This window comes from Abramis brama (genome assembly GCF_963993115.1).
Source record: "Abramis brama genome assembly, chromosome: 5".
NCBI classification, from domain to species: domain Eukaryota; kingdom Metazoa; phylum Chordata; class Actinopteri; order Cypriniformes; family Leuciscidae; genus Abramis; species Abramis brama.
In genome coordinates this window covers 29,228,936-29,255,246 of record NC_139967.1, presented here as the reverse complement: position 1 = coordinate 29,255,246, position 26,311 = coordinate 29,228,936, and the positions used below count along the sequence as shown (strand labels likewise).

Sequence of the window (26,311 nt, the reverse complement as noted above, 5' to 3'; positions counted from 1 at the left end):
ACAGGTCCATATACTTCAGAACTAAAGTGCACATGAAAACATTCCAGAACATAATTTTATTTTTTGTAAGAAAAAAAAACTTTTTATTTATAATTCACAATGTATATATATAGCCAACAGTGCAACTGCAAGTAATGAAGAATAAATATATAAATAAAATAGATAAATTATATATGTTACATTTGTTTAGAGCTTTCTTTTATATAAATAAATAAATACTAGTCAAGCTGGATACCAAACAGCACCACATGGAGATGTCAAAAGACCACTATAGGGGAGAGTGGGGTGAGTTGTGCCAGTTTTTACTCAAAGTGACTTTAAAGTGAGGCCACGGCAGTAATGCCTTCAACTTAAGGATGTACATATATTTCAGGATGTGGTGCATCCCTGAGAACAATAACTTTGGATCTGAAATAAATTGTTTCAGAAATATAGCTCTTGGAAAAAAAGTGGTCTCATGGCACAACTTGCCCCTGGTGCGGGGGAAGTTGTGCCTTTGGGGGAATACAATGGGGTAAATTGTGCCAGTGATTTCTGAAGTAAAACAGAACATTTTAATGTTATGAACCATAATGCTATATGAAAGCAAGATAAATTCAATACAAAATTACTCATTTAAGGTTTATTTAGATATTGTCACCCTGGAATACCATAGCATGCGTTTTTCCTACTATGGTCAATTGCATAGGGATTTTGTATTGAACATAACTCTGGATCACAGTGTCATAGAGACAAGGGGGTGGGCTCATTTTACTCAGACGACCAATAAGTCTCTCAGGATCATTGTGAAGCTATCAAGCTACGCCCTAGCAACCATTTAGAGCACCATAGCAACACAATATATGATATTTGTGAATCATTTCAGGCAAAAAGGCTTTGGCAATAGATGCCTGTTGACATAGCGCTGTTTGTCAATTATGTAACATATAAGAATAAAGTGACTAGGCTCATTTCTAAACATCCTGTTGTGACATAGGCCACTTAAAAACGGAATAAAACTTCTCTTTAATAACATAGTGCAAACTCAAAACTGAAATCAGTGTTAGCTAAATTAAACAAATAACAGGCAGGCCCAAGTAAAACAATGATGAGGCATGCCCATCTCCTCACTTCTCAAGATTATCCCCTGTGAGAATGTAGGTCTAGGTGGTCTGGATCTGGCACAACTTAACCCAGGCCCTTTGGCACAAATCACCCCGGACCCACAAGTTTGAAAAACTAGCATGATCCAGCAGTTAAGAGCTAACATCATGCTAACTGTATAGACTCATTGTGTAGCCTACTAAAGCACTAAAACATGTGTGAAATGTTTTCAAACTTGTCTATAATTGTTCAGACACTACAATCAAAAAACCTTAATCATAGAAATTTTACTTTGAAAGGGAAAAAACAGTTTTTTGCACTAAAATATGCTTAACTCTCATGCCATGTGTCTCTCTTCTTTGGAGGACGAGTAAAAGTGATTGTTTTTCAAAATGATGTGGTCACATGACCAATTTCTTCTATGGTTTTCCAGAAACAAGGGTGGAACTACTTCCCCCCCCTTGCACAAATCACCCCACTCTCCCCTACCATCCACCTTGACCTTACTGCATATAGCTAACGTGGATTTTGTTCAGAATTACTAAACACAGCAAAACACATACATGGTTTGTTTGCTTATTATTAATAACAGACTTGCATGTTCCTATAATACAAGAATCCTGCATGTCACTGCAATCGTCTTTACCTTGAATACAATCTTTATGAAAACTTGTGGCTCGTTGGGGCTGATAAAATCTCTCTCTTTTTGGATTAGATTAGAGAACGCTGATTGGCTGAATTTTGTCATACCTTGAAATATGTTCATATCTTGAATCAGCAGTGAATTGCCTAAACTGCTACATGCACTTCCTGTTGGTGATCCTCTCTCTATCACCCCAGAGCTTAACTTGAGACATGCGCACAGGCAGAGGGGACATGCATGCAGAGCATATGTTTTGCACAGATGATTATCAATGATAATATGAGTAATTAATGAGTAATTTCAGTTTTATGTTTTATATTCATTCATAAATGAAAATATATACAATACTTAATCTAACTGCAGTATAGTCAGTGTTCAGTTCACATGAAAATAAGTCATGTGAGTCTAACAGCAGACTCGCTGTTATGACAGTTGAAAATCTGATTATTTTGTAACAATTTATGCAGAAAATCAAAAATCCAAGGGTTTTCCTTCAACTTTATAAGGCATAGACAATTTCTGGAGAACAGTATACTTCATAATAAAGAAGGATTTATCTTTTTCAAGAGAATGTACACTATACCAAAGGTTTAGAAATAGAGCAAAAAACAGTATAGGATTTGTTTTTAACTTTAAAGGAGCACTATGTAATTTTTCGCAGCTAGAGGTAGCTTATTCAAAACAAACGCGTAGCTTGATGATGAACGTGATTTTGGCTCGAGAAGTGGAGCTTTTATTATGCCGCAGATGACCTCTTCCGCTTCTTCTGGTCATATATGTGGGGTAACAGTTTACATTTGAGTGTGTTGAAAATTATGTTATAATGCTACTCTGTGCGTTCGCTACTATGCGGCTACTATGAGACACTTGTTACACACTGCAGTAAGCTAGATCGATATTAGGTATGGTAAAACATGGTACTCGCGGTAAATCAAGAAAACAAGATTTAAACAATAAGACTAACTGTTGAGCTATATAATAATTAGTTTTCTGTCAATGAATGTATTCAAACAATTGCTCACCTGTCTAATAAAACACATACCATTTTAAAGTGTCTTTGGTGTTTCCATGGTTTCTACAGAATAAATCCAGAAATCGAGGGTAACGCTGGTATGATGTCATTGATAGGCGACGCATTGCTAATTTCTCATTTTAAACATTCTTGGAAACATTTGGGATAATGCAATACAAAAGTCAACTAAATATATAACATTGTTCTAGTGGTTTTTAATCCAAAAATCTTACATAGTGTGCCTTTAAGGGGTCCTATTATGCTTTTTCACTTTTTCAACTTCAGTGTGTAATGTTGCTGTTTGAGCATAAAAAAAAAGATCTGCAAGGTTACAAAGCACAGAGTCCACTCCAAAGGGAGATATTTTAACAGAATCCTCTTTTCAAGAACTACAACGCATTTTTTCCGGTTCTTGTGAAGTCACAATGTTACTCATTTAAATTATCTACACCCACGGAATTCACAAAAAAAGGGGTGATGCCTGGTTGAGTTGTGCTAGAGAAGATTAAGAGTGTTGTCTCTGTTTGTTTTTTCCACATTGGGAAAAAGTTTGTCCTAAGGCAGATGAACTTAGTGGTTAATTTATTTTTAAAACTGTTCCTGAACATTATAACCCTAACGTTTGTCTGTGCGCTGCAATTTTATGGAGAACAACTTCCAGAACCTAAGAGAGTACAATGCAGGCTACGGACAAGAGCTTCTCCTGAAAGACGTAGCTGTTCCCACTTTGTCGGCACAATCTGTTAATAATGGATCACAACTAGTAAGTATGTCTTATTATTTGTAGTTGTTTTTTCTATTAACAGTATAAGTTGTATGTAGTTGCTATGATGTAAACAAAGGGCAAATATTTGCCTCCGCTAGCCTGCTAACTAGCATTACAGTATTGATGTAGTGTTTACTGTAGCTTTTGTAAGCTCTTGCTTTTGTAAGGCTGCACCGCTCTTTAGGAAAATTATCCATGGTTTTGTGATCAATTACTGTTTGTATTACCATAGTATCCGACAAATATGATTAAATGGTGGATAATCTATAAAAAATTCCAAAAAACATAGCACTCTGAAACGTCCTGTAAAATATGTGCTTGCAAAGTCTGTGCTTGAAATCCGTTCTGCACGATCCTCTTGTTCGTTAACATTGTTGCGGTCTGAAGCTGGCTTGAATTTGTTTAAAATTTACGCCATCCTTAATTATTGACATTAGAGAAGAACTTGCAGTTATGGAGGGGCGTGACATTTCCCAAACATGCGCTTCTCTGCTAAGCGGTGCCAATCACAACACACTGGGCCAACAAACCAATCACAGCACATTCCGTATTTTGGAAGGAGGGGCCTCATCAAAACAGGAACTAAATGGTGCGTTCAAGCTAGACTGGGGAGAGAGGAGCTGTAAAACTGTAAAAATATATGAAAAATAAGGCTTTTTTTAACAATCAACCATGAAAACATTGTAGTACACCCCAAAACAAAATTAAAACTTGGTAAAAGGGCATAAAAGGACCCCTTTAATTACAGTCGACATCACTTACTAAAACAGGCACAAAATAATATGAATCATTTTAGCGATCTAGGTAAAAAATAATATTCAGAAAACAAACCTACAAGGTGATTCTATCATTTTGTCAAGATTTTTCAAGGTGGTCTGGACACTGTGGATACAAATGACATTCCTGATATGGAGGTGGAGCTGATGAGTCAGACTGATGTGAAACTGAAGGACCAAATTGACCGGGAAGTCCATCATAACTAGGGGGAGCAAACTGACCCGGAGGTCCAGGGTAACCAGGAGCAGGAAACTGACTGAGAGGAGGTCCAGGGTAACCAGGAGCAGGATATTGACTCAGAGGAGGTCCAGGGTAGCCCAGAGCACCACAATGGCCAGGTGGTTCAACCATATTAAATGGCGCATTGCCACCTGGTGGTTGATTCCAGATTCCAAAGTCACTGTGTGTAGCACTACTTACACCTGATAATGACTGAAGAGGAAGAATCACTATTGGGAATTTGATCTCCGAAGCAAATGGAACATCCAGGCAGACCTAGGCACAAAACGTACATTGAAAAAACCAACACAAAAAAACCCAACAACAAATTATTCAATTAGGAGTGGTTAACAGAAACTTTTGTCTGTACAAGATGAGCTATCAGCACAGACCTTGATTTTAAAGACAGTGAACATGTCAAGATACAGCTTTAAATAAAAATAAAAAACACAGATATGCCGCTGCAATTTAATCTCAGGAGTATTTGTGTGTAGGCCTATTGGTTCTACCACATGTCCTTTTACTTATGTTTTCATACACATGTGAATGTGAAGCTGACGTCACACTGCGTTGGTTTAGCATCTTGTTTAGATGCCATATTAGGAAAACCGCGCTGCCTTTCTGCTAGTGATTTTAAGGCAGTGTTTTGATTTTAAACCAAACAAAAAACAAGTTGAAAAAACGTATTACATTGTTCAGTTTTCTCCCTTAACGATGATATGAGTTACTATGGCAATTCTGATGCAGCATGAATGACCTACAATGGCGACATTTTTCACAATCACGATAGAAATTCAAAACACTGCCTTAAACTCACTAGCAATAAGGCAGCAGGATCCTACTAATATGGGGTCTAAACAAGACAGTTACCCAGAACTCAACAGGGCATGACGTCAGCTTCACATTCTCTATTTTTATTCTTTTGTATTAAATTGTCATATCAATGGCATTGTTTTCAGTCGCATTTATTAAAAGCCAGTTAACATAAAAATGATAACATTTCACTCTGTTCTATGACTTCTGCTGCAAATTAGTTTTGATTACATTGTTAAACAAGATTACACTTTAAACCCTTAAAATGAATAGCATTTCTGTAATCGTTTTAAACCATTGTTTATCATGTAGCCTAATATTTATTCCATTTGCTGTTGGAAACAGGCATTTTCTCAGTATAGTCCTATGCTGTGACTGACAATGGAATCATATAATATACCAAAAACGTAAAATAAATTCACAAAAGTAATCAATTTTATTCGTTTATCTGGTGCTCTCTGCAGAGCCAAATGAAGTCCAGCTCCACCTGCTCCGTACCTCATACAAAACTATTATATTATGCTAATGAGGACTGCGACTGCTGTTTTGAACTACTTTGGTAGTTTGGTAGACATTTTTGCAATAAATAAATAATTGTCTTGTCTGTCTGTTATGTTTTTCTTTAAAACTGTACATATTTTTAAGAAATGGTTATGAGTAGGTTTAGAGGTAGGAGTAGGATTAATGGCTCAAAATATCTTTTTGATGCTATATTGTTACTAAAAGTGTCAGTTAAATGTTGTCAACACGCCCATATTGTTTCAGCATCTTTTAAACATACAAAAATGTATGTTTTGCAGCTGTAAATGTTACATATTAAAGGGGTCATATGATGCAATTTCTTGTTTTCCTTTTTCTTTAGTGTGTTATGTAGCTGTTTGTGCATATTCTTTGTAAAAGTTAAGGCTCAGCCACGCCTTCATAAAACGCTTTGTTTAAACACGCCCTCACAAATCTACGTCAGTCTGTGGGGACAGAGTTTCATAACACTGGCCAAATGTATACACAAAGAAAGAAGGCATAACTTTTATTCTCGCTGTATTATTGTTGCCGCCATCGCTGCCATGTCGTGGAGACGCTGTGTTTTTTGTTGCAAAAGCCAAACTACTTTGTTTTGCCTTCCAAAAGCGGACACAATTAGAAAACATTGGTTAAAGGACAAGTTCGGTATTTTACACTTAAAGCCCTGTTTTCAGATAGTTTCTGATGAAATAGAACGGTTAAGATTGAAATTTGGACACATGCTGCTGGCCCGAGAATGTTCGGTTTCTGTGGTAGCACCCCCCCACCTCCACAATGGCTGCATAGTGGAACAATCCTTCCTAAAACGCAATAAACTTTCGTTTACAAAGACGTGAAACTCACCGAGTGGTCAGGGGTGTTCACTGATATGCTGAAACAAAAATCGCTGCAAAAGATGCTTTCCAACAGGTGTTTTACCATTCGTTGTAAAACTGTGGAGCTATTTTTCCAAACGCCTCACACCCTTCCGTTGACAGCTTGAATAATAGACACTCCAGCCTACAAACAACCCCATTTCCATTTCCGGCGGCGGAGTAATACCGTACCTCACAGCACATCCAATACAAGTCAATGGAGTTGGACAAAAACTACGATAAAACATGTTGGAAAGCATCTTTTGCAGCGATTTTTGTGTGAGCATATCAGTGAACACCCCTGACCACTCGGTGAGTTTCACGTCTTTGTAAACGAAAGTTTAATGCGTTTTAGGAAGGATTGTTCCACTATGCAGCCATTGTGGAGGTGGGGGGGTGCTACCACAGAAACCGAAAATTCTCGGGCCAGCAGCATGTGTCCAAATTTCAATCTTAACCGTTCTATTTCATCAGAAACGATCTGAAAACAGGGCTTTAAGTGTAAAATACCGAACTTGTCCTTTAAGCTTTATTTACAACATCGTTCCAGAACAGTACAACCAAAATATTCGAAAACATTTTTCAGGAGGACTGTTTCCAGAGAGTACAAGTCCAGCTGTGCACAAAGGCTGATTCTAAAGTTCCATCTTAACAGTCCAGCGCTTCGGACTCAGACATTTCATATTTAAAAAATTTGCTACCGACTATTCAAATGTGAGTTTTGAGCAGTACAGAGTAACGCTTGTTTGTCGTTTCTACGATCAAAAATGCAGACATGGTTTTATGTTTATAGTGTTCTTCCCCGTAGCGCAGCGCAACACGTAAAAAGACAGTATAAGTCATTATAATCAGTAATTATGTCCCCAATGAAATAAAACCTTACCAATTCAAGTCACCTTCATTTTTATAGCGCTTTTAACAATATAGATTGTTTCAAATCAGCTTTACAGTGATAATAGGAAATTACAGTAACAGAGATTGTTTTGGCTTTACAGTAGCTCTAGAATAAAGTTATTGTCCAGCTAAAGTTAGTTTTGATTGATTCACTTCCGTTGCAAAGATCATTAGTTATTAACTTAGGGGCCCTAACACAACACCGTTCTAACAGAAAACCCTTAATGCACTCCGACCTGCTTATTTGCACAACAACGCAAACTAGGTGAAGGTTCCAAGGTGCAGGCGTTGAAAAAATTCGAAAAACATTATCTCCACGTAAGCTTAAAAAAATCCAAATCTGTGAAAACGCTGACGGCGTGTCTATAGATATGTGAGTTTACATATATATGTGCGCAGGCGAGTAGTCTTTCTTTACAAATTGACCTCACCAAATTACTTGTCTGGCCTTTTCATAATACAGAATTTTTTGTCGCTTCCGCGTATCCATGTGAACTGGAATCATTGTAACGTTTTAACTGTACAGAGGTAAAGGGAAGGTAAGGAGGCCTTCACAGGGGATAGACTAGTTGACACTTCAGGACTGCGTTGTCGTCGTGTCCAGGTGCAGGTTCTTCATCACATCTGAATACGGCTTGGATCCGGTGGACTGCGATAAACCTCGGGATTAACAGAGAGACTAATATTAGCGTAGATGCCATTCTTCTTATGATGTAACGAGTACATCAGGTGTTATGGGAAGTGTTGCCTTACCAATCTGATACGTTCTGGTCCAGTCGTGCTGGCAAAGTTGATCGATCAGCTTGGTCATCTGCATTTTCTGGATCAGATTCGGGCTCGAATTGATAAGGTAGTGCCAACATTATCACCTGTCATTATTGCTTTGGGAGCTGATGTTCCAAATATGGTAAGGGGCGTGACATTTCCGTCACACGTGTAAGGTATTCGGGCCAATCACAATCCACTGGATCGCTGGCCAATCAGAGCACACGTGCTTTTAAGAACGATGAACTTTGTAAAAATCTACACGTTTCAGAAAGGCGGGGCATAGAGGAGCAACAATAATGTACGGTATGTGTAAAATAATGACTTTTTTTAACCTAAAACCACATAAACACATTGCATTAAACCAAATACACAAAATAATGTTCTTTTTAGAACCAACATATGACCCCTTTAATACCTATGTATTAACAATGAGACCTGGCTGGCCAATCTAATGTATTTGTTCATTTCATTGCAATTTTACTATTTGTCTTTGCTTTAGATGCTGAAACTCACCCTGAGTCTGTACTCAACCTTGAGGATCCTACAGTTTAGGATAGAGATGGTAAGGCTGGGAGGAATGGGCAGCACTTTGGTGATGGTTTTTCTTGAGTTCGGTTCAATAGGTTCCCCTTCCTCTTTAAAAAGGTCATGTGTGTGAAGTTTTCTCTTTCCTTTTGCGAAAAAACTGTGTTTTTCATACAGGCAGTATTTTGGCTTGATTGTACGGGATGAATTGTTCTGAACCTCAGCCAAAACTTTCAAGCCCTCTCCTGTAGTGAGACACAATAAGACAATTAGTTAAATTAAAATTACTTGATGACTTATCACTAGAAACTATGATTCTGTCTATTTGGACAAAACAGGACTCTTAATTCAGAATTATGTTACATATGAGATATACAAAAAATACACAATAAACAAATGTATAAAGAACTGTAGTGATAACATGATGATTGTATGTATACATTTTGTGCAAGCTCTGTAATAAGTATATGCTACATTGAAAAAAACCCAAACATAATAATTCTACAAGTGGTGTGTGGGTTCAGGGACTTATGGTTGTTTTCATGCCTAAAATGTGTAACTTTTTTGTCAATTATAACAATAGCTGAATCACATGATCTGAAACTCATGAAAATGTCCATCCACCTCTCCCCTACTCCAGAGATGTTTGCGATTTTATATACATTTCATCTTCTTACAAAGATTCAGAAATAGTTTGAATAAGACTCCCCTTAAAATGGTTGTCTACAAGATCCAACTTTGAGTTTATTGACAAACAAAAAAACATGCTGAGATGTTATAATATATATATAATTTTACCAAGATAGTATCCCATTTTCTCAGTCTTTATGTTCATGGAGACACTCCCAAAGGAGAAGAGATTCATTTGTTCATCTTTGGTTCTGTACTGTGGTGCCTAAACCAGACAAAACAAGTAAAAGAGAGGAAACTGAACCTTAAAACGAGGAACGTATGGTATAGATTAGAAAGACAGTGCATGGGATTTTCAATAATGATAGTCTCACCATTAGTTCAGGATTGGACACATCAGGGCTGGGGAAATAGAGAAACTCTGCTTTGGCTTTGTTAGAAATACGCATTGATCGGGATAGTTTTGTCTCCACAGTATAGACAATTTTTCCAACTGAAGCTTTGAAGGTTGGTGGGAAGTGCCTATAAGAAAATAATGCCATGTGTAAACACAGTAATTGTACAGCAGAAAGTAAAGTATCATTAAAAGGTTGAAATTCTTGAAAATAACATAGGCAAAAGTAATATTTATATTCAATATGTGCTATATGAGCCATTCAATTTACTTGAGAATGTATGAGCCATTAAATTGACTTAAGGGTCAGAACAATGACATCTGCTGGTTGGGCAGTGCTCTGCATATGGACATTATTGTGCCTATAAAATGATGTAAAAGACAAAAAGTTTCAATTGTTGCCCATTTCATTCTTTTTTTTGTTGTTTTGTTTTGGTTTAAAATATTGGATTGCTGCCCTTTGCATGTCTCTTGAACAATGTTATGTGCAATAAAAAAAAAGCATTATATCACCTCACTGGAGCACTAATAAATTCCTTTAAAGTACATCTTAATTGAGAAACACGAAAAGATCAAGTAGTGTAATAGTCACTATAAAAGGTTGAAACCTTCTTCATTGTGGAACTTTGTATGGATTAATTAGTTGACCTCATTGGACTTGGGTTGTACATTTTTGGGTTCTACAAAGCACAGGCAATTGGGACTAGGACAATGACTGTGGATAAATTTATGGATGGATTATTTCCAAGATGATGAATGAAACAGACTAGACCGAGGAAAGGCCTCGTAGTATGGGGAGAAAAAGTGATAAGACTGCAGAGCGAAAGTACCTTTTCTGTGAATCCTTATTGAATATTCTCAATTGAAATGTTCATTTAAACATCTAAATCTTTAGGCATATTGAGTTGAGATTTTGAAATAGAGAAATAAAAGGAACAAGATGTTGCTAATGAAAGAAAACTTTTAAAATTGAATCTCCTCATACAGAGGAAACTCAGATTTTACTAGAAAATGTAATAGACACCATTGAAATGAAATAGATGCTCTTGTTGAACCAAGTGAAATTAATGAAACTGTTTACAAACATTTGGAAACATTCAAAAACTGTCTGAGTTTACAGAATTACAGGCAACTGTGAGGGTTTAATGAAAGATGATTGCAAGAAGGGAGTAGATCATTATGATTTGAACCAAAGTTAATTCATGTATTAATTAATTAATTGCATCAGTTGGTGCACAGACGTGAACCAACCAGGCTTCAGTATTTGGAGAAAAACTGAGTTTTCCCCATACGCATCACATCAGCTACTGATGCAATGTGAGTGAACCATATCAAAAGGGAAATTTACAGTTCATCTCTCACTGCTATTTTGAAAAGGAAAACTGAAATTTTAAATTTTGAAATTATTCCTGCTCCCAGATTGTTTTGATGGTGATTCCCTTCAGTATAGGTCATTCATCAAGTCTTTTGAAAGGGGCATAATAAAACAGGAAGTATAGATGGCAGGCACACAAGGAGGCAACCTAGAAATCTTGTCAATACATTTCTGCATATGGATCCGTATAACACCGTGTCCTAACCAGACGCGATGCAATAAGATTCCAGCGACAAATAATTTGACTGTCCACACCAGACGCAACGCAACTATGGGACGCAATGTAGTCAATCAAAAATCACAGCCAATCAGAAGAGCGCGTGGGTTGGCTCTCTCGGCAAGCTCCCAGCACTCTCAACGAAATGGATGAGTACATAATCAAATTCATGAATATTACACCATTTTACATTTACGAGTTACTGAAACAATCTGAAAAAAAGTTTCTAAAATAGAATCGCTGTGTGTTGCTGTCGCGGCTGGTTAGGACAAAAATTCTGATTAACATGGAAAAGATACCTTTTATCGCGTGTCGCGGCGTCGCATGTAGTTAGGACATGGTGTAAGGCCTACAAGGAAGCAAAAGGCCATTGAAATGGAACTTTGGAAACAAAAAAAGTAATTTCAGTACTTTGTCGACATACGCTATAAGATATCAATATCATATGTCGACAAAGTACTGAAATTGACTACTATCAAGGCTGAGGATGGTTTTGCTTTATGATCGTATCCTCTTTTTTGTGAAGATGTTGACTTATGAATGAACTACAAATTCCATCAACCCTAAACTTGTATCTAAGGGCATTTTCACACTGGCAGTTTAGTTCGGAACGGGACACGGTTCGCATGAAAAATTGCTAATGTAAAAGCAGTCATGCGGACCCGGGTGTGCACCGGGGTACCGAACCCAAGACTACCTGAAGGAGGTGGTCTGAGTTCGGTTGCACTCGAGCTGTGCCGTGATTCCATGAATGTGAAAGCAACACGGACTCGGGAAGTGTTCAGGAAGTAAAGTAACCAGCGCATGCATTTTAGCCAATTATGATGTATTTAGTTAAATAAAACACATGTAAGGGATCATAGTGCTGATGATTTACTTGGGATACGAGCGAGAGTGAGCCTGCAATGTATTCATAGCGAGTGCAACCAGGGCAGCAAATGTCAATCCACTGTCTCCTCAAAAGACTCTGTTTGCAAGCAGCAGAAAGCTGCCTTCATGTGACCCATACAAGTCCAAGTGTTGTTTACTAAGCTGAGCATAATGGCACCATATTAATAAAACATACAATATTTTGACCCATGTTCAATTTTCCATCATGTGCCGTGCACGTTTGTGATGACGTAAGATAAACGCAAATGGTCAATTCATTTGCACAGTTCATTAGAATCAAGTTGGGTGTGAAACCAGACCAACGCTGTCGTATTCACGCTTGGAATCGGACAGCAGCAAACGTGCCCAGTGTGAAAACGCCCTAAGTCCCCCTTCAAGCTACGAGATCAGTGGAGAAAAATAGTCCATAAAACTCAGTCCATCTGTGATAAGAAGTGTAGTCTCTGGTTTGGAAGTAAGCAGTATGGAAGTCAATACCTACACCAAACTGTACATGCAAGACAGGTTGCTAGTCTCAACGGAGCACACAACCACACAAGAACTCATCAATAAATGTCGTCAATTGAGTGAAGTCAAAATAGCACAGTTAGAAGCAGACATTAGGGGCTTTCGCACCGGATAGTTCTAGGAACTAACAACCAGGATGGGTCCCTGAGAACTAATGGTTCCCCTAGGAACGTTTTCTGGTTGCATTCGCACCGCCAGTAGGAACTCTGAAGTGACGCAAGACACGCAAAAATAAACAATGCTTGCATTCTCCGTGTTCATTAGTTTACGATCTGTCTAACAGTCCTATGTTAGATAGAACTATTATACATAGAAAGTAAACAGTAATGAAAAGTTATTAGCGTATGCCGTGTGACTGATGTTCAGTGTTGCTAGCTGAGCAGAAATACATAATCATGTTTCTCTTGGTTCCCTCGAAGTTGCGTTGGAATTTCTCCTCAGCGTAAAGGTTAAGAGTCCCATCTATCACTGTTTTCCATGTTCATAGAGTTAATTTGTGGAGTAAATATATAGGCTATAATCTGTGTGTTTACACAGCCTTTTTTAAAAATGGCGGGTGTTGGTGTTTCGCGTCCGTTCGGCCAATCAGAGTACACTAACATCACGGATAGTTCCTATAGTGTTGGTTTAGACCCGACTCTGAAGTAGGAGCTAAATTAGTTCTTCCAAAAGAGTTCTTAGAACTAAAATAGTTCCTAGTACCTGCGGCGCCAAAATCCGTCTACTTTCGCCAATAGTTCTAGGAACTATGAAAAGGTTCCTCCGGTGTGCAAGCCCCTATTATATAGCTAATTGGAACAAATGCTGCAAGACTGATGGAACTGTGGAAAGTTGTTAATACAGGGTGCGTACAGATACTGTAAAATGAAATTCTAGGACTTTCAAGGACTTTTCAAGCACTACTTTTTTGGTAACAACTGGCTGATAACTAGATTGTGAATAGACTTTTTTCGTCTTTAAAATTACAATCGGATGCTAAAGATACTAAATACCTGGCCACTAGAATGCAATAATTATAAATTAATGTGAATAAAATACACAATCACAAATGCCTTTTTTGTAGCTTTGTCATTGACTCCAGTTGTCATTGACAATTTACAATTTATGTCAACTGTGGAAAAATGTGTGGAATTACAAAGTGGACATTATTATTTACCATTACCCTTCAAAGAGGATGATGTAATCAAACAATTATCAACAAGCACAGCAGCTTGCCACTTCCCTGAAAAGTCTGTTTCAACAGAACAAACAATATCATGAGGAATGTCTTTCTTAGAGGGCATGGTAGACATGCTGAAAGAACTCAAAAGGACATTAAGCAAACAAAATGGAATTGAACTTCCTAAAAAAGAGAAACCTAAGAGTTGTATTTGACTGCTCAGCATCCTTTCAAAGAGTGTCTCTGAATTGTAAACTCATCCAGGGACCAAACCTAACTAGCAACCTAATCTGTGTTTGTTTACACTTTCAACAAGAGCCAGTTGTAGAGGATTTCAAAGACTCTTTCTGTTCTGAAACCATAGAGACAATCAAGAACCACTTTTATGTAGACAATTGGTTAAAATATGTGGTAACTGAAGCTGATGCGATTAAATTATGTAAAGAGCTTGAAATGGCCTGCTCAATGGGTGGTTTTCGTCTGCACAAATGGGTCAGCAACAGTAGAATGGTGATAGCTTCCATCTTCCTATCAGACAGGGCTAAAGAAATAAAGGATCTTGATCTTGAGTCCAACAGTCTCGTATAGAATTAATTCTTGACATAAAGTAGTAAGACAAACTAAAATTTGCAGTAAGCTTAAAGGGTCAGCCATGTGCATGAAGAGGAATTCTGTCAATTGTCTCGTCTGTGTATGATCCACTTGGATACATCACTCCATTAGTTTTTATTGCAAAGAACTATGCAAGCTGTAACGATTGGAAGCTGGAGAAAACAGGCAGAGGCAAGGATCTAATTGAAAGGTTTTAATAAAGAAACTAAATAAACAAATATTGAGGAACACTGTGAACAAAGCAAAATTTTGGATCCGTGGACAGTCAACTCCCCGGATCTTAATCTCATAGAGCAGGGGTGTCAAACTCAGTTCTTGGAGGTCCACTGTCCAGCAGTTTAGCTCCAACCCTAATTAAACAAACCTGAACCAGCTAAGGTCTTCATTACTGGATAACTAGAAACTTCCAGGCAGGTGTTTTGGATCTAGTTGGAGCTAAATTCTGCAACACAGTCGCCCAACAGGAGCAGAGTTTTGACACATGTACAGTGAAGCAGTGGTTCCCAACCAACCCGATCTCACAGCAATTCGAATTTTACGAGGTGGCTAATTCGTACAAAGTGAGGTCATTCGAATTCGTACGAATTATCCACCTTTTTCTCACTCATACAAATTCGTACGAATTAGCCACCTTTTTCTCACTCGTACAAATTCGTACGAATTGGTCGTGAGATAGTGTTGTTCCCAACCCTGGTCCTGGAGTACCCCCAGTACTGCACAAGCAGTTTATACCTCTCCCTAATCAAACACACCTGATTCAACTCATAAGATCACTAGTAAAGACTAAAGCCGCCTTTGCACTACACACGAGAAACGACAGCCGTTGGACTGGAAGTCATTCATTTCCGATGGAGAGTCGTACGGGAGCTGCGAGGAGTTCCGATCATATGTGTATGTGGAAAATTCGGATCTGATTTGAGCTTTGGATCCGTTGAAATATCTGAACTTCGGCGAATAGACCATATGCGACCAGCCGACCGGATGTGATGTATTCCAATGTAGTCCAATCAAATCAGTGTGCGCAAGTTCAGAATTATTAATACTTAAAAAAAATAAAAAAAAGTTATCCGAAACACAAAATGCACAGAGAATAAAGGCTCTTGTTGTTGCACTCATTTACTGGAGACGCAAAAAGAAATAATAAAAGAAATTGCCGTGTAGGGGGCGAAATGCGACAATCTTATGCAAATGTCGTGTGCAGTGGAAAGGCGGCTTAAGGCCTTGTCCACACGGAGACCCATTTAGCTGTATACATAAACATTTTGTATCGTATTGGCGTTTCGTCCTGACGGATCCGGCAGATTCTTCTCCGCGTTTAGTGTATCTCTGTGGCAGAATTTCAGCTCCACATACTGGTCTGGCATGTAAACAACGCTGTGTTTACGGAACTTTTTTTTAGAATGAGGGAATAAAAAAAGATCGGATAGGGAAAGCTCTGGCTTCGTGTGGATGTCGCCTAGTCCTCAGATGGGTGTGTTAGATAAGAGAGACATCCAAAAAGTGCAGTTTTAAAAAAGGTAGGTCAGTAGATAGCCAGTAGATAAGCAGGTTATCAGATAAGAGGTTATGAACAAGGGTCAACACTGCAAATATAGATTATTTGCATATCGAATATGTTTGTCAATAAAAGCCTTTAAAACTTATATTTTCCAGTATACCATAGAAACATGTAAAAATAAATCTACAAATACTGAAGCAGCAAACACAAAATGTATGCCACTGCCAACATCTGTACAAAACAAAACCCTGCAGATTGTGCATTATTTTGGACTTAAAACTAATGCACTCCTGAACTCAAGCACCTGGTTCAAGGGTCAGAAGTTTCGAGTGCCCTGAAACAAAAAGGCCTGACTTGATTTTACACACATGCAAAAACACTAGACGAACAAAGCAATGATACAAACGTTTCTACTATTCTACTATTCTAATTGAAACTAATTAAACAGAGCTGTTGTATAGTTATTTAAATGAAAAGATTTACTTCTTGGAAAGAAAACAAAGGAGATAGTTGGCAATGTAATTAGTACTAAGGTAAAACAAGAAACCCAAGTTCTCTTACGAGAGGTTCTCTCGTATTGCGTAAGTAGCTTACGCGTCGGGAAAGTTCTCTTTCTTCGAGATCTGAAGCCAAAAAATTATCCTTAATTTTGCATTTATTGTCAACGCAGTGCAGCGGCAGGCAGACCAAAGCAAGCTGTATAAGCGTGCTCATTGGCTGCCAGGCGGCAACTGCTTAAGCCTACCAGTGAGCCCGGCGTGACGTCACACCACACTTCGCGCCCTCCACACCCTTCTAACCGTCAAGAAGGGTGTGGCCAGTGTGTATATATTGAGGGCTCACAGGCTGAACTCTGATTTTCTTGTCTTCAGCGAAGCTCTTCGCATCGCTGGATCTTGAGAAGCCGCCGCCGTCGAAACCAGCGACCAGCAAGCTTAGGACAGCGCCTGAGGAAGCCGGCCGCCTTCGCCGCCTTCAGCCATCCGTGCCTGCTACGCTATCCGGCGACATATCCTTTTATTACTGCTGTGTGTGTTCGCCCTGCGACACACACTTTCTCTCACTGTTCTAAAAGAGCACGAGGGGTTTTTGTCAAAATGCCTCGTTCTTCCTGCGGCTCGTGCCGCGCCCCGCTCAGCAACGGAGACCGCCACCTCTTCTGCGCTCTCTGCCTGGGCCGCGAGCACGCCGCCACCGCACTCTCTACGGGCGGCTGCCCCGAGTGCGAGGAACTTTCAATGTCGACCCTGCGGGCTCGACTTGAAGTTTTCGACCAAGCTGTCGCTCCGCCTGTCCCTGCCGGGCCGCGCAAGAAGAAGCGCCGCTCGCAGAGACCACCGGAGACTGTTGTGACTGAGGAGCTCGCCGGAACCTCTCCCTTGAGCTTCTCTCTCGCCCTCTCCGCCCCCCCTCCCGGCCGCTCAACCGCCGGCTCTCGCCCGCGCCGCCGCCGCGTCAGGGGATGAGGCGAATGAGATAGACACTCTCCCTCTGTTCGAGCCGCGCTACTGCGCCGCTCACAATGGATGGCAGAAGCGGATGGTCTCGGAGCGAGCTTCCTCTCCCTCTGTTCGAGCCGCGCAAACTGCGCCGCTCACAAGGGATGGCAGAAGCGGACGGTCTTGGAGCTCTCTTTACGTTACAAGAAAGCTACTCCGTCCTCGCGCGTCACTCACCGGCGAAAAGGAGAACAGAGTGTTTTCGTCCCGCTGTGGCCGGACCTACCTCCATTTCTCAGTCCCCTCTTAAGTTCAGGCGACTGGAATTGTTCATATCGCAGTATACGTGCCTGTTATAAATACACGCACGCCTGCAAGCAAACGCCGTCACAAGACATGACGCTCTCTTATATGCTCGCTCTAACTGAAAGCTATTGTATTCTCCCCTGTGGCTCAGTGGCGGAATCTTAGGCTTTCGCGCCAGAGACCCGAGTTCGATCCCAGCTCTCGCGGCAATTAATAATTTATGCTGTTCGCTTCTCCGAGCTCGCAGCCAGCTTTTCTTACATACAGAAAGCGAACCCGCTCTCCCCCTTGTTGGGCCGCGCAGATTGCGCCGTTCACAAGGGATAACAGAGCGGACGGTCACGAGCAACGTTCAGCGCGCGCGCCTCACTCACCGGCGAAAAGAGGAGAGAGAGTGTTTTAGTCCCGCTGTGGCCGGACAAACCGCCAATTCTCACACATTTCTCAGTCCCCTCTTAAGTTCAGGCGGCTGGAAATATTACTATTGCAGTAAACGAGCCTGTTTTTATACACGCACGCCTGCAAACGAACATGAGGTCGCTCTCTTATATCTTCGCGCTAACTGAAAGGTATTGTGTTCTCCCCTGTGGTTCAGTGGCAGAATCATAGGCTTTCGCGCTAAAGACCTGTGTTCGATCCCGGCTCTCGCGGCAGATAAAAATTTATGCTGTTTGCTTCTCCGAGCTCGCGGCCAGTTTTTCTTACATACAGAAAATGAACCCGCCTCTCGTACCACTCCTACTCATGGTGCTCGAGTATTTATGAGCGTCTAAACACGAGGGAAGAAAAGACGGTTAAGTCCCACTGCGGCTGGACCACTGTCAAAGCTTCACGCTCTGTCAGTCCCCGTTGCCACGGCTACTGCAGATGTTTACTTCGCAGTCAACGAGCCGGTATATCTACCCGCTCGCCTGCGCGCAACCACCGTTCTCACGGCGACCCAGAGAAATCTCAAATGAGCATAATGTCTGGTTGCACGGCTCACGCCGTATGTGTTTCAAATGCAGTGAATGTGCCCACGTTTCCGTGTTCACCCCTGCACACAAGCACTATAAATCCCGTGTTTCTCACAGAGCCCACTCTCACAAAGCAGGCAGAAGCCGCTCGAGTGTTAAAAGTAGGTCACGTGTCCACCTCACCGTGCCCACACCTACTCACTGCCCGCTCTGTCACACGGCCTCTCACGACCGGTCATGTTTTAAATGTAAGTCTTGTGCCCGCCTTCGAGCGCTCACACATACTAAAGAACATTTCGCCCCGACGCCGCCCTCGCGCGTCGCGCCTCACACTATATGTTCCCCGTCCAAGCCACCGGGACACCGTGTGTAAAACGGCCAGCTATCGCTGCATGCGATCCGCCGTATCTAAGCACCAAGAGCGCGCGCGCTGCGCCCACCCCTCCGTTTCGAGCTCTCGAGCCCGCGGCGCGCGGCGATCAGAGCCCGGAGGCCATTCTGCCCCTGGCTTCACACTCAAAAGCGTGGGAAGCTATTCCAGGCGCATCAGAATGGGTGCTAAGCACAGTAAAAAAGGGCTATACTCTGCAGTTCGCTCGCCGCCCCCTGCGCTTTCAGGCGCGTACCGAGACGAGAGTGAATGAAGAAGTAGCACATCTACTTCGAGCAGAAATAGCTACACTTCTGTGCAAAGGGGCTATAGAACCGGTTTCCCCTTCTATGAGCGAGTCGGGCTTTTACAGTCGTTATTTCCTCGTTCCCAAGAAGGACGGAGCTCTCAGACCAATTTTGGATCTAAGATGTTTGAACAAGGCTCTTATGAGAAGACCGTTCAAAATGCTCACAACCGGGCAAATTCTCGCGCAAATTCGCCCGAGGGACTGGTTTATATCTCTCGATCTAAAAGACGTGTACTTTCAGATCCAGATAATACCCCGTCACAGGCCATTCTTGAGATTCGCCTTCGACGGTCAGGTATATCAGTACACCGTCCTGCCTTTCGGCCTGTCGTTGGCACCCCGTACATTTACGAAGTGCATGGACACGGCTCTCGCTCCCCTGAGGGGTCGGGGAATGCGAATTCTGAACTACTTGGACGATTGGCTAATTCTAGCACAGTCAGAGGCCGAACTCATCGCCCACAGAACAGTGCTTCTAAGCCACCTGGACAGCCTGGGGCTCACGGTCAACTGGACCAAGAGCTCATTAGTGCCCAGTCAATCAACCTCTTCTGGGTTTGGATCTGGACACTGTGGCAATGACGGCCCGCCTGTCGACACAGCGCACGCGCTGCATTCGACACCTGGCCGCGTCCTTCCAGCCGGGCAGCACCGCACTTCTCAAGACATTTCAGAGGATGCTGGGTTGTATGGCTTCAGCTGCAGCAGTGCTTCAGCTGGGTCTATTACGTATGCGCCCGCTACAATGCTGGCTGAATGCCCGAGTGCCTCACAGAGCCTGGGCTTCCGGCGGCATTCGAATCAGAGTGACTCAGAGCTGCGTTTTCAGCACTGAAGCCCTGGTTAGCGGCCGACTGGTACCAGCGGGGAATGACAATGGGAGCTATCTCACACCGCAAAGTTATCTCGACGGACGCTTCCACCTCAGGTTGGAGCGCTCTTTCGAGGGCATACCGGTCTTCGGCCTGTGGTCAGCTCAGGAGAAATGCCTCCACATAAACTGTTTTGGAGATGATAGCGGTCGAGAACGCGCTCAAGCGCTTCCTCCCATTCATACAGGATCACCATGTGCTAGTCCGCTCGGACAACATGTCCGTGGTATCCTATGTGAACCGACAGGGCGGTGTCAGATCCAGGAACCTGTGCAAGCTGACAGAACGCCTTCTCGTGTGGGCTCACCGCTCGTTGCGCTCGCTGAGAGCCGCGCACGTGCCGGACCAACTGAATGTCGGTCCAGACAGACTGTCCAGAGACATCATTCCCCCGGGAGAATGGTCCCTGCAACCCCAGACAGTCCAGTTTCTCTGGCGCCTATTCGGCAGAGCGGAGGTCGACCTCTTTGCGTCGAGAGACAACGCTCATTGCCCGAAATTTTTCTCGAAAAGCGAGGACGCGCTGTCCCAGACCTGGCCCAGCCTCCCGCTGTACGCTTTTCCCCCGATCTCCCTGTTACCACAGGTTTTAACAAGGATCAGGGAAACACAGCACCCAGTGCTCCTTATAGCCCCGCGCTGGGAGAACCAGATTTGGTACCCAGAGCTGGTGAGGCTGTCGCACTCACCCCCATGGCCGATCCCGGTGAGAAAGGATCTCCTCTCTCAAGCCGGTGGGTCAATCTGGCATCCCCATCCGGAGCGACGGTCTCTGCATGCATGGGTAATCAACGGATACCCGTTGACCTGCCAGAAGGGGTCGTGAACACGATCACGCAGTCTAGAGCTCCCTCCACGAGACGGCTCTATGCGTCTAAGTGGTCTGTGTTCTCTAAATGGTGCGCTACTACGAGCTTTGATCCACGCACATGTGGGGTTCCGCAAGTGCTCTCCTTCCTTCAGGAGCTGTTGGAAAAGGGCAGGTCCCCTTCCACGCTCAAAGTGTATGTGGCGGCTATTGCAGCGTTCGCTGAGACGACGCGCAGCCGGGCAATCGGAAGGAATGAGCTTATTATCCGTTTCCTCAGAGGAGCCAGGCGGATGAATCCCCCGCGGCCCCCCTCGGTTCCTATTTGGGTTCTGTCCTTGGTCCTGGAGGCTTTTCCTTTTGAACCGCTTGAATCTGTGGATCCTAAGTACCTTTCGCTCAAAACCGTTTTTCTGATAGCTCTGTCTTCAGTAAAACGCGTGGGGGATCTGCACGCGCTACCTATTAGCCCTGCATGTCTTGAGTTCGGACCGAATGACTCTAAAGTCATTCTCAGACCGAGACACGGGTATATTCCCAAAGCGATTGGTACCCCCTTTAGGGCACAAATCATCTCCCTCTCGGCTCTGCCAATATCCGATAACGGAGACAGTGATAACCTCCTATGCCCTGTAATGGCGCTGAGAGTTTACATCACGTGTTCCGCCGCTTTCAGGCGGTCCGAGCAGCTCTTTGTTTCTTTTGGCGGACGCACCAAGGGTCTCGCCGCCTCGAAACAGAGCCTGTCCAGGTGGATAGTGGACGCGATTGCACCAGCTTACGCCTCCAAACACCTGCAGTGTCCTTTGGTCGTCAGAACCCACTCCACTAGAGGCATGGCCTCTTCGTGGGCCTGGTCCAGCGGAATTTCTATTCACGATATTTGTATGGCGGCGGGCTGGGCCTCCCCATCTACATTCGTGAGGTTTTATAACCTGGAAGTTCCCGCCCTGCAGGCTAAACTGTTATCAGTATAAGTGGCATGTATGCTGCCCAGTCGCTTATGCGCAGACTATGTCCACATACTGGTTAATTTTCTGGTTGGCACCAGGGGAAGGATTCTTTTCCACAAATAGACCAGTGTTTCTGCTCTATTCCCTTTCCCTATACGTGTTTATGCACTGTGTGGGCCCGCGCTGCCGGCCACACCATTTCCACTGATGTATACAGACCGGCTATGCCACTCTATCATTTATGTGAAGTGAAGTGCTTAGTACAGGTGTTGGCCCGACCGGCCACCTGTTTCAACGTTATGTTTTTCCCCGGTCTCCCTGGGATTCATGTGTTGGATGCTCGGCGCGCACGGCGTTGACAATGGGTTCCCGAAGCGTAAGCTATACTTACGCAATACGAGAGAACCTCTCGTAAGAGAACGTACTCGGTTACCTAATGTAACCTCGGTTCTCTCTAGAAGAGGGAACGAGTATTGCGTAACCTGCCGTGACGCGCCACGAGCTTTTGCGCTTCAGACTATGAAAACCAGAGTTCAGCCTGTGAGCCCTCAATATATACACACTGGCCACACCCTTCTTGACGGTTAGAAGGGTGTGGAGGGCGCGAAGCAATAAATGCAAAATTAAGGATAATTTTTTGGCTTCAGATCTCGAAGAAAGAGAACTTTCCCGAAGCGTAAGCTACTTACGCAATACTCGTTCCCTCTTCTAGAGAGAACCGAGGTTACATTAGGTAACCGAGTACGTTTTGGTGGAAGCAAAAATGAAAGCTGTTAGAAAGAATGTGAATGTACAAACCCTTTCAACTGCTAAAAAAAAAATAAAAATAAAATAATAATAATAATAATAATAATAATAATAATTCATGTGCAATCACATTTTCATTCCCAAGTTGTACAAATGGACTTCTGCATGTTCCTGCGAGACTTAGCAAATTGGCAGTGCCAGAAGATAATGATTTGTTTAGTGTTTTTGTTCTTGCAGTTGATACTCTTAGGCCTTAGACCTTCCACCCTTTTCCATATGTTGGAATAGATTATTGTAAAAAGAGATGATGACATCAAAAGGTACAGCGTTATTTATTTCCATGCCTTGCGATCCATGCGATGTGAACATTCTCTTTTTAGTGCCTGAGGCAGATCAGATCAGATACAATTATTTGTTATAGGCTACTTAATAAATAATTCACAATACCCCTCACCCAACAAGTGTTAGATTTTCTGTGATACTACCCCCAAACTGCAACTAACATCCTGAGGCAGAACAATGCACTGGTTAACACAGCAGCAAAGACACACCAGCAAGATAAAACTGTATTAAGACCCAAAACAATTTTTTTTGAGAGATTTACTCACTTGAAACGCACAAATAAACCTTCTAATCCTATACATTACCACTTGATAAATGTATATGCTAAACATGTAGGCCTATCCCATTTTCCAATCTGATGGTTGTCTTTTTACAATGTTTTGCCTATGTAGGCTATTTATTCAAACTCTTTTGAATGTACGTTTTAGATTTGCATACCATTGTTAACCAAGATCACATTGGCTATATAACCAACGTGCAGGAGGAAGAACATTTCTGGATATTAAAACTTTTAAATGGGCTAAAGCAGTGTTCATTTGCATGTATTTAAGGAGCAAAGCAAAGGTTATACTTTTACTTGAATGAACTTGTCGAAATGCAACAAACCCCGTAACTTACTGTCGAGGTAACTGAAGGGTGAATGGGTAAACATGACGGCCTGGTGCCACAACCGAAGAATCTAACAAGTCAAAAATCAAAGCAGAGATCAGCATGTTTTTCAGATTAATTCTCAAAGCTCTTTTTGCAATATTCATCAAATATTCGCGACCAGACTTACACGGCTGTCCCGATGGATCTCTCAGCATAATCTCATGGTCATTACCTACAAGATCAAGTTACAGAACAAAATTAAGCTGGTTAAATCGACCTGATTTCTCCTCATTGTAACACAAAAAAATACAACTGTAGTTCCTCCTACCATGTGTTTTGTTCTCCCGAACGAAAAACCTCTCTACGGAATAATACTTTTCCTTATCCGAGTAAACAACGGTGCTTTTGTGACGCTCCCTCCAGCAAACCTCTGCTTTCCCTTTAATTTTCACACTCAGCGACTGCATTTTAGTGTCCTTCGCTAGATCCAAAATGACATGTCCCGATATGAAATCCCCGCTAGAGAAGGTATTGTTCTGATTGATAGGACTGTATATAACAGAAATGTTTTTAACAGTGACGGACATTGCGTCTCCTGGTGCCAGTATCCGCTTCTGACGTTTGATCCTAATGGAATATCCCTTTATAGCAGTCAGGCACGCGCTTCCTGCAGGAAACTAAAGGCAGGTCCTGTCTATATAAAGTAAAACTGCTGAAAATACAAGAAACAAGCCATAAGGTCACATTAACAGCCTGCTGACCAAGAGATTGTGATCAGGCACAGATCTAGGCAGGGCTACTAAAATTCTGCTGCATTAAAGGTTCCCAAGAGCACAGTGGCCTCCATAATTTGCAAAAGGTTTTTTTTTTTTAAGTGCTTGTCAAAGTGCTTAAAGGTCTGAATACTTGTCAATTTGATTTTTTTCTGTCACAATCGTGTATTTGCTTTGTCATTATGGGGTATGAAGATGTGTAAGTATGAAGTGTATGTGTTAACCCTTTAATTGCCCCACCAAGAAAAAGGCATTTGATTTTTTTTTTTTTTGGTTTGCATTTCTTATCTCCTTATGTCGCTAGTTACCACACTCAATGTATTTTTTTTCAACAAATCCCATAATTTTTAAAATATTGGCCTCTACCAAATGGTTGACATGTCAATTTATGGTAAAGTACCGGAATTCATATATGAATACAGCTATTCTGGTACAACCTGAAAAAAATACAGTTATGAATCTGAAATGATGATCAGATGATTGTCTCTTGCAGGATCAGCCACCATCGCCATATCCTACTGTACAACTCGACGCTGTCGCTGACTGGAGGAGTGTGCTGACTCAAAGGGTCCCTGCAGTGGTCAAACTGGATGGGCAGTCAGTCTGCAGGGCGCTTGGTTTGGAGGAAGGTGTTATTGCTGCTTTTTACTTCATCTACAACGTGGTATATCCATCTCGCCTGAAGAACACCCTGATTTTCATTCAGTGATATGTTCTAAAAATGTCTTAGGTTGGTGATAAGCCTCTACCTGTTAGTGTGACCAGGGTAATCAACATTTTAGCTTGATCAACAACCGCAATGCCTACACCATTCAGCTGTCCTAAATGCTCTCGAAGAGCCTTCACATTGGTGAAGTTAATCCAGCACATGGGACTTGTTCATGCACATGAGCCACATTTTACCATAACGTGTGGCCTTAACAACTGTCAATCAACATTTTCTAAATATGAGTCCTTCCGACGACATATTTACAGGAAGCATAAAGACATTATAGCCAGACGAGCCACTGCTCATGATATCCAGGAAACATAGTGGGCGAGGAGGAGCAGGGGCCCAGTAATGCTGTCAATCCTCCTGAACCTCCTGAGATGAATGAACTGTTAGTGCAGTTTAGAGAGAATCTTTTTGGCTTTATTCTAAAATCGAGGGGAAAAAAACACCTTCCTCAGACTGTTCAACAAGAAATACTGGATGACGTAAATTTTTTGTTTGACTTCTTTAAAGCAAACTATGATGCATTTCTAAAATATCATCTTGAAAAAAATGGCTTCAATGTGGAATCTTGTCCTGAACTTTATGAAGTTCTGCAGTGTTCTGACTTTTTTTCAGGGGGATCAAAACTTGTTAGGTCTCCGCATATGTTGAAAAACTACTGCAAATCCAACCTTGAAATGACTGAACCTGTAGACTACGCACTGAGAGACCCAAGTGGTCGTAAAGTTGGAAGCTACTCTTATACCCATTTGTGATGTACTTCAGAAATACTGCTCTCATGAAGATGTTTGGGATTCTATGCAGAGAGAGCGAAACTGTGAAAGAGATGAACATGTTCTAACTGATTATAGAGACGGATTTTATTTCAGGAACCACAAGGTATTTGCAGATAATCCAGATGCTCTAAGGTTACACCTATATGAGGATGGATTTGAGGTGTGTAATCCGCTGGGTTCTAAACGCAACAAGC

General features: G+C 42.0%; 1 protein-coding gene across 1 annotated transcript; it reads right to left on the bottom strand.

Annotated features, from left to right (window-relative positions):
• Positions 1–208: 208 nt before the first annotated feature.
• On the bottom strand, positions 209–24,463 carry LOC311083369 (arrestin domain-containing protein 3-like). The gene is made up of 7 exons (XM_084114853.1): positions 24,182–24,463; positions 24,041–24,085; positions 23,881–23,941; positions 9,881–10,028; positions 9,675–9,771; positions 8,865–9,121; positions 209–4,776 (listed from the first exon to the last, which is right to left on the bottom strand). The coding sequence occupies exons 1-7, from the start codon at positions 24,438–24,440 to the stop codon at positions 4,360–4,362; spliced, it is 1,284 nt and encodes a 427-aa protein (XP_083970979.1). The 5' UTR covers positions 24,441–24,463; the 3' UTR covers positions 209–4,359.
• Between the last annotated feature and the right edge of the window lie 1,848 nt (positions 24,464–26,311).

What these genes read in the sequence shown, in the direction of transcription:
- LOC311083369 (XM_084114853.1), bottom strand. Translation starts at nt 24,440, where the DNA reads ATGTCCGTCACTGTTAAAAACATTTCTGTTATATACAGTCCTATCAAT. An exon ending in TGTCCAATCCTGAACTAATG is followed by an intron (nt 9,772 to 9,880) that starts GTGAGACTATCA and finishes TGTCTGGTTTAG; the next exon opens with GCACCACAGTACAGAACCAA. An exon ending in AGGTTGAGTACAGACTCAGG is followed by an intron (nt 4,777 to 8,864) that starts GTGAGTTTCAGC and finishes TTTTGTGCCTAG; the next exon opens with GTCTGCCTGGATGTTCCATT.